Source organism: Camellia sinensis, chromosome 10 (assembly GCF_055761805.1).
Source record: "Camellia sinensis isolate YWXY chromosome 10, ASM5576180v1, whole genome shotgun sequence".
Lineage (NCBI taxonomy): Eukaryota > Viridiplantae > Streptophyta > Magnoliopsida > Ericales > Theaceae > Camellia > Camellia sinensis.
In genome coordinates, this window is record NC_138970.1 from 12978427 (window position 1) to 12992240 (window position 13814).

The 13814-nt window shown below is 35.4% G+C and overlaps 1 protein-coding gene across 1 annotated transcript; it reads left to right on the forward strand.

The window, feature by feature from the left end:
- The first annotated feature begins 7972 nt into the window (after positions 1–7972).
- On the forward strand, positions 7973–13498 carry LOC114264976 (glucan endo-1,3-beta-glucosidase, basic isoform). Its single transcript, XM_082889801.1, is given in 5 exon segments — positions 7973–8322; positions 8411–8469; positions 9811–9864; positions 10038–10111; positions 12285–13498. Coding segments are annotated over 5 exon segments (1638 nt in total). The 3' UTR covers positions 13386–13498.
- Positions 13499–13814: the final 316 nt, after the last annotated feature.

The window sequence follows — 13814 nt, forward strand, 5'->3', positions numbered from 1 at the left end:
CTTTTTAACTAACTGTGCTACGCCTAGGAGATTGGCCCAGGGGAAATTGAATTCCCAAGTTGGAACCACAATGCCACCCACCCCTGGGTCGTGATAGCTTGTTGATGATTCCAAAGGAAAACAAAAATGGAAATCCGAGAAAGAGGAAGAAGAATAATAATTTGTGATTTGTACAATAATTTTTTTTTTATTTCGAGCTCATTTGGCAACAACATCACCTGTCTATTGTTTTTTTTTTTTTTTGATTTTTTTAACAAAAAAAAAATTATAAATTATATGTAAAATAATTATTTTAAAATCACTATTATATGCATCATGATATATTAATTAATGTATCAAATATATATATATATATATATATTATAATATTATCACTTTAAAATTATAGTTTCACTTATTATACAAACTGTGGGGATATATTTTCTGAGTACCAACACGTGGCAAGGTGACGTTGACGTGTCAGTCGAGGTGCCACGTGTCTTGGTCGTTGTGCCGAAGTCATCTCGGCTACGCTGAGGTTGCCTCCGAAGATATCGGAATCCGAGATAGGCGGATAAGGGACAAGAGTCCTAGAATGAAGAGGGAACTCAACTTGGATATGGACAAGAGTCCTACATTGGGAGAAGACTTCAGTTTGGGTAAAGATAAGACTCTTACGGAGTTTATCCTAATCCTACTAGGAGTCTCAGATTAGCAGTAATTCTAAGTCTATTAGGGCCAGGCTCCTATTGGGACTCGGATTGTATTGGCTATAAAAGAGAGGCACCCCCATGGGTCTAAGGTATGCTTTTGATATTCAAGCTTGTGAGTTTAGTACTTGATTTATCTTTGAGAGATATACTGACTTGATCGTCGGAGTGCCCCCGGGTGGTCGAAACCACCGCGGGATTCTTATATTTCTGTTGCAGGTCAGTCAGGTGCCATCTATTCTGCCAGTGCTCTCCAGCTGGTTACTAAGCGGGTAGTGTGGTCGGAAAATCACCCACACAATTTGGCGCCGTCCGTGGGAAAGAAAGAAGAATAGATGGCCAATGACGAACAGAAGGATCAGACTGGAGACAACGCTCCTGCTGGGAATGTGAGATCTATCAACTTCGACGTTGAAGGGGACGACCGCAACACAGAAACTCATGACCAGAGTCACGGAGTGAAAGACGTCGGCCAGGAAGGTGACGCACCAAAGACAACAGATCGAAGCGGATACTACAACGAAGATGACCTCCAGGTATGGAAGGATAGATACCTGCGGAGGAACGAAGACCCTTCCAGAAGGGATGCAAAGACAGGGGGCATGAGCGCTCCCAAGGAGATAACATTCAAGTATAGAAGAGCTCAACCTGAGTGAGCAAATCCCGGATCCCAGATCCTAGAAGACATGATCTCGGCCTAGATGAGTAGGTCCGAGAAAAGAAGAGCTCAACCTGAGTGAGTAGATCCAAGATTCCAGAAGATAAGATCTTGGCACCTAAGTCCGAGAAGAGAAGAGCACAATGAGCAGATCTCAGATCCCAGAAGATAAAAAGGAAACACACAAGATCAGACTAAAGTTGGCCAGAATTGAGAAGTATGCTAGGGCCGAGGAGGACATGCCGGGAACAAAGGTGTCGGAACAAAAAAAGAGAAACGACTCGCCGATGCGAGGCCGAAAATCAAACTTAGGTTGGAGCCAAGTAAGATCAATAGAGAAACCAAGGCAGACAACCTCGGCTTGAATTAAACCTCGGCGACAAGGTCGAAGCTACATGTATGATGAGAACCCAAGTGGATTTTAAGTTCACACTGGGGGGGCAGAGAGAAGAAGAATGCGTTTACCACTTGTTGAAATTTGTAACAATTTACAAGTTGGTTAAACCAATATAATGCTTAACCGAAGTTAAGCCCAGATGATGTTTAACCGAAGTTAAACCGAGACGATGCTTAACCGAAGTTAAGCCGAGATGATGCTTAACCGAAGTTAAGCCCAGATGATATTTAACCGAAGTGAAACCGAGACGATGCTTAACCGAAGTTAAGCCGAGATGATGCTTAGTTGAAATTAAGCTGAGATGGTTCCTTATCTTCACTTGTTGAAATTTGTAGCAATTTACAAGTTGAAGTTAAGCTAAGATGGTTCCTTATCTTCACTTGTTGAAATTTGTAGCAATTTACAAGTTGAAGTTAAGCTGAGATGGTTCCTTATCTTCACTTGTTGAAATTTGTAGCAATTTACAAGTTGAAGTTAAGATGAGATTATTCCTTACCTTCACTTGTTGAAATTTGTAGCAATTTACAAGTTGAAGTTAAGCCGAGATGGTTCCTTATCTTCACTTGTTGAAATTTGTAGCAATTTACAAGTTGAAGTTAAGCTGAGATTATTCCTTACCTTCACTTGTTAAAATTTGTAGCAATTTACAAGTTGAAGTTAAGCCGAGATGGTTCCTTATCTTCACTTGTTGAAATTCGTAGCAATTTACAAGTTGAAGTTAAGCCAAGATTACTGTTTCTCTTCGCTTGTTTAAATTTGTAACAATTTACAAGTTGAAGTTAAGCCGAGATGGTTCCTTATCTTCACTTATTGAAATTCGTAGCAATTTACAAGTTGAAGTTAAGCCAAGATTACTGTTTCTCTTCGCTTGTTTAAATTCATAGCAATTTACGAGTTGAAGCAAAGCCGAGGTTATTGCTAAACACTTGTAGCAATCTACAGGTTGGTTAAACCAAAGAAGATGCTTAACACTTGTTGAAATTTGTAGCAATTTACAAAATAACGTTAAGCCGACATATGATCATCTGTTGAAATTTGCAGCAATTTACAGGTTGAGGAAAAAACTAAGTATGTTGTTTAAACACTTGTTGAAATTCGTAGCAATTTACAAATAGATTATTGTTTAACACTTGTTATGTTAATCCTTGTTGATCCCTGTTACAGTATATGTTAATCCTTGTTGAAATTTGTAGCAATTTACAAGTAGGCTAGACCGAGATCATCGTTTAAACACTTGTTGAAACTTGAGAAAAAGTTTGCAAAGTTAACATTGAGTAGTATATGTTTCACACTTGTTAGAATTTATGAAAAGTTTGCAAGTCAGTATCTTGCCGAAGTAAAAGTTTTATAGCTATTATACCCGAGGTATGTAACCCTGAGAAGATTGCACAAAGGAGGCAAAGTATGAAAGGCATACAAAATATTCTAAGTATAGAATCATACAAGAGCAGTTAGAAGAAGATCAAAACAGAATTCGTCGTGATTGACACGCCTTCACCTTACAACATCATCTTGGGAAGGCCATGGTTGCATGCAATGGGGGCAGTTCCCTCAACGTTGCATCAACTATTGCGGTTCCCCACAGAACATAGGATTGAAGAAGTCAGAGGAGACCAACTGCAGGCAAAGAATTACTCCATGGCAGTAATGAAAACTACCTGCAACATTCGGGAACCAGGGAAGGCAGAGATTGAAGACGAGGACATGGAGGTCCTAGATGATGTCGGCAAGGAGCCAGCCGAAACGAGTGAAGAGACACTGAAGAAAATCCTCGTCCATGAGGGCGACGAAGAGCGCTTCTTTCTTCTCAGCTCAGGCTTAGCCGAAGAAGAAGAAAGAGAATTGAAAACAAAACTACTCGGCATCAATGGCAGGATATAGAAGACAGTTGGGAAGACTTCTCAGCAGCCTTCTCGGCCTCGAGCTCAGCCTCGATCTCCTGAAGAGTTTGATCAAGGCTCTTCTCGGCGATTGGCACCTCGGAGTTTGAAGGCAAAGATTGAAAGCAAGAATCTGGAAAAAGACATAGAAAACAGAAACAAGAATGTAATTCGTAATCAAGAATGGTGATGAAGCTATCAAGAAATCAAGACAAAAAGATTGCACAAGTGTGTCAAGCCAAGAACAGTGGTAGAAATCAACAGATGTGTGAACAGTGTGTATTCAAGAAGATGATTTGAAAATAACTGGTAAAACAAGCAATGGTGATTAACAATGAAGCAGAGCTTCTTGGAAAACAACAAGAAATAAAACCAGGAGGAACAGTGACTTACCAGAAAGAGGGAAGCCGGAATGAGAATTGTCGAAATCTGACGACAATGACAGAATGACGTAAAGCTTCACCGGAGGAGAGAAACGAAGACAGTTGCAGAAACTTGAAAGCTTGGAACAAATGACGGATTTAAGCAAAAGAGTTAGAAAGAGAAGAAGCCAGAGGATTAAATGAAAAAAGAGAAAAATAGTCAAGAAGACGACAAAGTTCAAGAATAAAGCTAAGTGCATAGGCACTAAGTAAGTATGTGAAAAATAAGAAAGTAATGAACCAGACATGATACTAGCAACAGAAAGCAGATATGACAAGAACAGTTCCAGGCATTTTAGCAATAAAAAATCAAAAACTTGAAGACAGACGAGAACAGAAGGCCACAGATGGCAAATAAACAGATTCAAAGTAAATCAGAAGAGTTATGAAAGATTGAGCTTAATAAAAAAGTAAGAGTTTATGAACCTACAAAGTGAAATGAACGCCGATATGAAAATCGCCGGAGTCAAATAGGTGACTGGAAATCGGGAACTCACCAGAGAGTGTGAGTGGAGTAGTTGCAAAGCTCTTGGAGTTTACGAATTAATGGAACCAGAATGTTGGCTAGGAGGTGCGATTTCAAGCAGCTTGGAAAGCATGAAACTTGATTCTTGACACCAGTGGACAGTAAAGTCTAGAGAACTTTAAGGTCGGTGAGTTTGATCTCGGACAGAGGGGCACAGATGAACGAACAGTGTAGGTTCCATCACCTCAGAATGCCGAGGTAATAGAACCTAGGGGGCAGTTGTGGGGATATATTTTCTGAGTACCAACACGTGGCAAGGTGACGCCGACGTGTCAGCCGAGGTGCCACGTGTCTTGGTCGTTGTGCTGAAGTCATCTCGGCTAGGCTGAGGTTGCCTCCAAAGATATCGGAATCCGAGATAGGCGGATAAGGGACAAGAGTCCTAGAATGAAGAGGGAACTCAACTTGGATATGGACAAGAGTCCTAGATTGGGAGAAGACTTCAGTTTGGGTAAAGATAAGACTCTTAGAGAGTTTATCCTAATCCCACTGGGAGTCCCAGATTAGCAGTAATTCTAAGTCCATTAGGGTCAGGCTTCTATTGGGACTCGGATTGTATTGGCTATAAAAGAGAGGCAACCCCATGGGTCTAAGGTATGCTTTTGATACTCAAGCTTGTGAGTTTAGTACTTGATTTATCTTTGAGAGATATACTGACTTGATCGTCGGAGTGCCCCCGGGTGGTCGAAACCACCGCGGGATTCTTATATTTCTGTTGCAGGTCAGTCAGGTGCCATCTATTCTGCTAGTGCTCTTCAGCTGGTTACTAAGCGAGCAGTGTGGTCGGAAAATCACACACACACAAACTATAAAAATTTTGAAATTATTTTATATTTATTAATATATCAATTAATGTGCATAGGATTATTGTTCCAAAATATTTTGGAAACGTGGTGGTGTAGCCCGTGGGTCTGACTTGGACTCTCACGTAGGATGGTTAGGGTAGGTATTTGCTCAAGCCATCCTAATAATTTAGAATTTTAAAAAAATATTTATAAAATTGGGTTGAATTAAAAATTTTAATTTATTTATTTGGATTGGGGTGAGAAAATTTTTTTAGCTCAACCAACACGGCTCGTTCGTTTATAAAATATTAATATAATTTTTTTAATATTATTTAGTTATAAAATATACTAAGAAAAAAATAAAAAATAAAAAAAGTACATATATATATATACTTTTTTAGAGGCTAAATTAAATATATTTTACAATTAAATTTTGTTAATACTTTAAATTCAAATAATTAATAAAAGAGTCTAAATAATTTAATAATTTATTAAGACGGAAAGATAACAGCTCCTATTTATTAAGCGAGTTAGTTTGAAATTTAATCATTTTTTTAACAAAAAACGAGTGTGAAATGATTAAATTAGGATCGATGTTGGGCTTGGTTGAGTTGGGAATAACATATACTGTATATAGTGCTGGTTCAAACCGACCCATGCCTATGTATATACTGTATATAGTGCTGGTTCAAACCGACCCATGCCTATGTTTATTCATCCCTAATTACAATGAGAAAGTTGAAATTTATATTTATATATTTTTTTGTTTGTATATCATCATCACTTATTTATTTATAAGTTAATTACTTAAAAATCTTATTTAAGAATGTTATGGTAACTCAGGTCCTATTTAAGAGTTTTTGAACCAATAAATCCTATTTAGTAAAACTGAGAATATTATCAATTTTTTTCAATTTTTAAAATTAAAAACATTATCAATTTTGCATAATAATATTCATATAATTGCTTCACTAATTGATAAAAAAACAGAGTATAAGATTAAACGTTTTTGCTTTTTTATTTATTGGTTTGATTCAACTATTCAATAAAATCGAAAACATTATCAGTTTTTTCCAGTTTTAAAACTGAGAATATTATCAATTTTTTCATTTTTAATTTTTTTTTTCCAATTTTTCACATTAATGTTCCAACATCATGCCTCCTTTATAGACATAAAATTTTTAATTTTACAAAAAAAATAATTCATTTTTTCAATTTTTACACAAATATTGGTGATTGATTCAATGATTTATTTAGTGGTGGGTAACATTTTTGTTATTAGACTCATACACATACCATTCGTCGGCGACTTCTACAACCTTGGATTCTTCAGATTGGTTTTGCAAAACCTCATTAGCAGAGAGGGTGGGAATGAATTAATGCACCAATGGAGAAAAAAATGACAAGAATACAAGTGAGCTTAGTAAAATTTTAATGAGACTTGAAAGTCTAAAAAATTTTAATTAAGATTTAATAGAGTATAAGTTTATAACTTAGGACTTATATGTAAATGTCCCTTTATTTATTTTTTGGATATTGAATAAGAATTTAAATTACAATAAAAGAGCAATAATCTTAAACTTATGATATTTTCACTATGGATTATTGGGCCAATTTGTCCGATAATTCAATTTCTGAATATTCGCATCACATTTTAAGTTCCGCAAGTCACAGCACAAATTGCGGACCGTGGCCGTGTCCTTTGAGGAGTTGGGGATGTTGCGCGCGCGGCGGCAACTGTTATGCGGTAAAAAGAATTTATTTTGAGGTTTATTTTGATGATTTAAATCGTTTATATTTTAAAATATATCAAGTAAAATATGTTTGTAAATAGTTAAGTTAATCGGATATCGTTTACCTATTCATCCACTCATATTTGTATTTATTTTAATATTTTAAATCACAATTATTATTTATTTTTATAGATATAAATGTGAGTTAATGAATAAGTAAACGATATCCGATTAACTTAATTTTTTGTAGACATATTCTACTTGATATATTCTAAAATGTGAAGGTTCAGATTATCAAAATAAACTTTGAAATGGACTTATTTCACTGCACATGTAGCAACATCCGTAACTCCGCCCTTTTATACCCGTTCAATTCAAGCCCAGTCACCGTGAATGTCATAACCCAAATCTTATAACAAAGAAAATTCACACTTCTTCTGAAATACCACGATACGAGAAATTTTTGTATGTTAATAGGGTATTATGTGACACTATCTTTCACTAATTACAAATGCATATGTCTATTATTGTTCTTCAAACACTCAATATAAATGTAGTGGACCCTACTATCAAAACCAATCACAATAGTAGAAGGTACCATATGGCATACATCCTATCTGCATACAAAAATTTCTCATTTGTATATCAATAGGGTAACATTTAATATTGTTTATCACATTCAAGATACATGACTTAAACGCGTCAAAATAGACTTAAAGATATAGCAAATGAACATAAAAATATGATTATTATGAAGTTGAATATCACTGATAAATTAATATTGTATGATACACATTGAAAATAGTTTCAAGTCGAATTTTATCACTTAATTATAGTTATGAACGAAGAAGGGAAGATGAGTACGACTCACGTTTGATTGGCATGCTTGTTGAAGATGAACTAAACAAGGAGAGTCGATGTCCAAATCGGAATATAGATCGAAACGGTGGGAGATTTGCTGGGAATCTATTTGGAATCGGTATGAAAATAGTTGGCGATTTCTTTGGAAACAATAGGAGATTCGCTGAAAATCTCTTCCTTTGTTCCGATTTCCAAATCGGAAATCGCTTGAGAATGGTTTTCAAATCTTCACACGTTTGTCTGCAACAAACCGTTGGAAAGGCGCGTGTGTGTCACACGTGCAAGAGAGAGCTCGTGACATCTTTGCTTCACGCGTGTGATGTGATATTGAGGGATAAAATTGGAAACAGAAATAAGACAGGACTTGGCTGGTATTAATTTACTTCCATGTGACCGACTGGTAAGTCCTCCATTACAATATATGTTGATACATTAATTGATATACCAATTGATGTGTAGCACTAATTGGCCATGTGGGTCTGTCTTGACTCTCATGTTGGGTTGTGATGGGCCTAATGGTCTGCAAACTCGAGCACAGCCCACCATAGTAGATATTATTTTCATATTTGAATAAAAAATATTAGAAAAATTACAATTCAGTAATTTTTTTAAAAAAATTTAGAATTTTAATTATTAATATTTATAAATTTTATTATTGATGTGTAATTTTTTTTTAAATCTCTACTAAATTGTTTTTTTTCAAAAAATATTTAACTCATAGAACTGGACTACATTAAGATTTTAAACTCATTCAATTTTCAGCTTAGGTTTGGAACAAAAAGTTTTAGTCCAACTCGGTCTGAACCCGCTCATTTACAAAATATTAATTTTAATTTTTATATTATTTAATTACAAAATAAATTTAAAAAATAATAAAAGATAAAGAAAAATAATTATATATTCTTATTTCTAGAACTTAAATTAAAACGTTTGTTAAATGATTATATTAATTTTATAATTGAATTTTGTTAATATTTTAAATTTAAATAATTAGCAAAACGATGTACATAACTTTAATAGCACTTCAAGATCTAAATAATTTTAAAACGGTCTAAATAATTTAAAAAATGGATAGATTTGAGATTTAGCTTGGAATGATTTAAATTAAACTCAATGACGAGTTAGGTCAAGTTTAAAATAACATATACCATATATTTGTCTACCCTTCCCTGCAACGAGAATAGTTGAATTTATTTTAGGGTGAATTATACTAACGGTCCTTATAATTTGGAGCTTGTGTCATTTTGGTTCCTGACTTTTTAATTGTGATACATTTGTAGCTTTTCTATCAAAAATTTGAAGGGCATGTGGGAGAGAGCCTAGAAACCAGCATTATCATTAGATATAATTGATTTTTTGAACTAATTTGATATGGTTGATTGTTATTACTTTTTAATAAATGGCTGTAGCTCGAAGCAAGATTCGAATTCCTAACTTTGAGCTGTAGGAGTTCAGGCCAATTCTTGAATATTTTAACAAAGAAAAACTATTTTTAATTATATAGGTCTTGTTACAGTATTGCCACACCCACACCCACACCCACACCCACACCCCCAAAGGCAATACCATTAGCATTTCACTAGTGATAGGGGTCATTTCTAATGATGCTCTTATTCCAACGAAAGATGGACGGGGCTAATTCATGCTTCTAACAGGTTTGTTGGCTTTGAAGTCCATGGAGCGCTCCTACAAAAAGGTCCAAGAGGAGAGGTAATCTCCTGGCGGACACTCCGACAATCGAGTTAAAATGGAATAGATTGATTGTATCGAGAGGGAGGAGGAAGATGAAGAACTTAACCTTTAACATATCTTGAAAATTTCCTTGTATCCTTTGCTCATCATTTCTTTGTCCATTCCAGATTGTCGTGTTGGCCGAAAGTCTATATTCTATATTCTAGCTCGCATTGTTCATGGTGAGTCTGTCTCCTCCGATATAAAAGGGTTGTCGTATTTAATACTGTGAGAGTCTCATTAATGGTTAATGTGTGGGTGCAATAACTTTATAAGATCTTTGTTTGCTTATGTGGCTAGGCTGTTTGATAAGTGTTTGAATGTTATTGGTCCTGGCCTTGTGTTGATTTCTCAGAGTTGTCGAGCTTTGATCACTGGGATATGATTTGGGCCCTCATCCGTGGGTTGGGCCCTCTTGGGTGCCCATCGGTACCTTAGGTGCCCATCGGTATCAGTTTCCAAATTTCTTTTATTCTTCAAAAAGATGTAGAATTCAATTGGCACTACAAGGAAAAGCAGTTTTGGCGACTAAAAACCAAATTTTCGTCGCTGAAAGTAGCACAATTGGCGACTAAAATGGAATTAGTAGCCAAAAGTGAAGACTTTTGGCGACTAAAAGAGTTTAGTAGCCAAATGTATAGTTATTGGCGACTAAAAACAGATTTAGTCGCCAAATGTATGGGTTTTAGCGATGAAAGGTTTTTTAGTAGCCAAAAGTGATGGTTTTTGGCGACTAAAATAATTTAGTAGCCAAAAGTATAGGTTTTGGCGACTAAAAAATAGTTTGGTCACCGATTCTACGTGTTTTGGTGACTAAAAACAGTTTGGTCGTTGAAAGTGAAGCTTTTTGGCTACTAAAAAAAATTTAGTAGCTAAAAACAAGCAACTGGTGACTAAAGTTCAGTTTAGTAGCCAAAAGGGGACGTTTTTGGCGACTAAAAACAGGTTTAGTCGCCAAAAATGCTACTTTCAGCCGGAACTTATTTTTTTAGCGACTAAAAAATATTTTAGTAGCCCAAAATTACATTATTGGCGACTAAAAAGTGGCTTCAATTTTTTTTTAGTAAATAATTTATTTTTTACATAAATTATATTGCATAAAAATAATTATATTTATATATATAGTTTTATATTAATACGGGTCAATATAGTATATAAATAATATATATTGCATATATATTCATGTGATGTTGTAGTGGTATAGTGGAAGGAGTGTGTTGCTAAAGGTTTAGAAGGTAGAAGGTTGGTGGTTTGAATCTTAGAAAAAGCAGAAAAGTTGGCTTCTTTTTTTTTTTTTTTTTTTCACCGAACAACCTTTGGCGACTAAACTATTGGTCACCAAAAGTATTTGTTTTGGCGACTAAACAGTTTGGTCAGCGTTCCATCAACTATTGGCAACTAAAAGATTAGTCGCCAAATGTATAATTTTAAACAGTGGAATTGGGTATTGGCGACCAAAACTTTGGTCGCTAAAGGCCTATCTTTTTGCCTACTAAAACCTTTTTAGTCGCCAAAACCTTTTGCGACCGTTTATTTGCGACAAAACCGGCGACTAAAAAATTTAGTCAGGGAAGGTAAAAAGGCGACTTTTGGCGACTAAAAATGAACCTTTGGCGACTAGTAGTGTGGGATTATTGTAAGTATTTGAGGGTAAAAAAAATAATGCCCAATTAATACATAATAGTTGGGATGAGTAGCGGATATTCTGATCTGCCCAAATTGATCGAATTAAAATACTCCACCGCATTTTGAACAAATGTGTGATGACGAATAGATGGTTGCGGATTGATTTTTTCCAATTCGTCTAGTTTTAGATGGATGACACATTTGAGATTCCTTTGACCGCAACCGAACTGCCAAACCGCGAACACCCCTAGTAATTTATAAGATTTTGTGTTTTTAATTTGTTTAGATATTCTGTTTGTATTTTCAATTGAAAAAGAATTTAAATATTCTATTGTATTTTTAATTTGTTTTCAATTTGAAAATCCTTTTATCAAAAGACAAGTGGTAATATTTGATATTTTTGTATAGAAAATATAATGCTTAATTTTATAATTTTTTTAAAAAAATCAAATGAAATAGTTTTGGTAATGCATAATTTTCTTATATGTATTTATTATTGGTATTTGACAATTTACTTAATAATCTTTTAGTTATGTTGAGTTGGATTATTATCCCCCCAAAAAAATATTGACACGTTATTATATTATGTTCAAAATTTGTAAAAGTTTAAATTGCCAAACTGATTTGCATCCATCTATTAATCCGCCAATCCACTCAATCCGCATCTGGCAATCCGGCGGACGGATGCGGATTAATTTTTTTCAATCCGCCAATTGGCGGATTAGAGGTTCCCGACCGCAACCGAATCGTGAATACTCATACAAAACAGTATGTGCTTGGAAGGAAAAAGATTAGATACACACCAAACTTTTAGAATAGTACACAAAGTGATTGCCCCAAACCTTGAATCAATAACCTAAAGATTATTATAAATATTTGAGAATATATATAATAAAAATGTTTCTTGGTTTTTAATAGTTTTAGGTTTTAGATGGATTTGTGATTAACAATTCAATATGGCATTAAGCAATTATAGTACAAACCTAATTTGTTTTGTTTATGCAATGCAGATGCCCAAATAGGAGTTTTTTATGGAACAAATGGTGATAATTTACCATCTAGGCAAGATGTTGTAGCTCTTTACACTCAACATGGCATCCAAAGAATGAGACTCTATGACCCAGACCAACAAGTTCTCCGAGCCCTTGGAGGCTCCAACATTGAGCTTATTCTAGGTATTCCAAACTCAGATCTCCAAACACTCGCTATTAGCCCAGATGAAGCAGATACATGGGTCTAAAACAATGTCAAAAACTTTAGCAATGTGAAAGTCAAGTACATCGCGGTTGGCAACGAAGTCGATCCATCTTCCGGCACAGCTCAATTTGTTGTCCCCACGATGCAAAACGTGCACACCGCCATTGTCAACGCAGGGCTTGGAGGCCAAATTAAGGTTTCAACTGCCATCGCCACTGGATTGCTTGGAAACAGCTTTCCTCCATCACAAGGCTCTTTTAGGGCCGATATTCGATCATCCTTCATCGACCCAATTATTAGTTTCTTGGTGAACAATGGTTCCCCATTGCTCGTAAACTTGTACCCTTATTTTAGTTATGCAGGCAACACGAATAGCATTCATCTTGATTACACTCTATTCACATCTCCCTCGGTTGTGGTGACTGATGGCTCGCTCCAATACAAAAATCTGTTTGATGCAATGTTAGATGTTGTTTACTCTGCGCTTGAGCAGGCAACCGGTGGCTCTTTGGAGATCGTTGTGTCTGAAACAGGTTGGCCTTCAGCTGGTGGAACTGGTACATCTGTTGACGATGCAAGGATCTACAATAACAATTTGATTCAGCATGTGAAAGAAGGGACATCGAAAAGGCCGGGAAGGGCTATAGAGACTTACATTTTCTTTATGTTTGATGAGAATCAGAAGAGCGGAGATGTTGAGAGACACTGGGGACTCTTTCTACCAAACAAACAGCCTAAATACCCAATCACGTTACAGAGCATCTCCAATGCACTAGGCATACAATACTTGTTAGTTAAAATGCCTAGTGTGATTCACTTTTTTCAATTCCAATGCACTAGGCATATGATTAGGCATTTTGGCTCAATTCATATTCACTAGCTACATGTAGCTAGCCTTCAACGCTAGGCAAAATGTATTCAATCATTAGGATCATTTCCCTCCATCTTTGTTGTTGACGTGTCATTCTATAAAATTAGTAGTATTTGGATAAATAGCTAAAATAAAGAGCATGGTTGGAGTAAAAACATAAAACAGTTGATAGGCAAAATAAAATATATACTTTATAGGAATATTTAGATAGGTAAAATGCCTACTACCGTTGGAGATTTTAACTGGATCTTATCATGTTATTGACAAAGGCTGTGTTTGATTTATCGATTTGAGAAGGGATTTAGAAAAAGAAAAGAGAAAAAAATATGTAAAATATGAATGAAATATAATTATATTTCCCTACATTTTACACATTTCCAATTTCTTACCAAATCTATGAAGCAACAAGACCATTCGAAGTAGCATGAACTGCCCAAA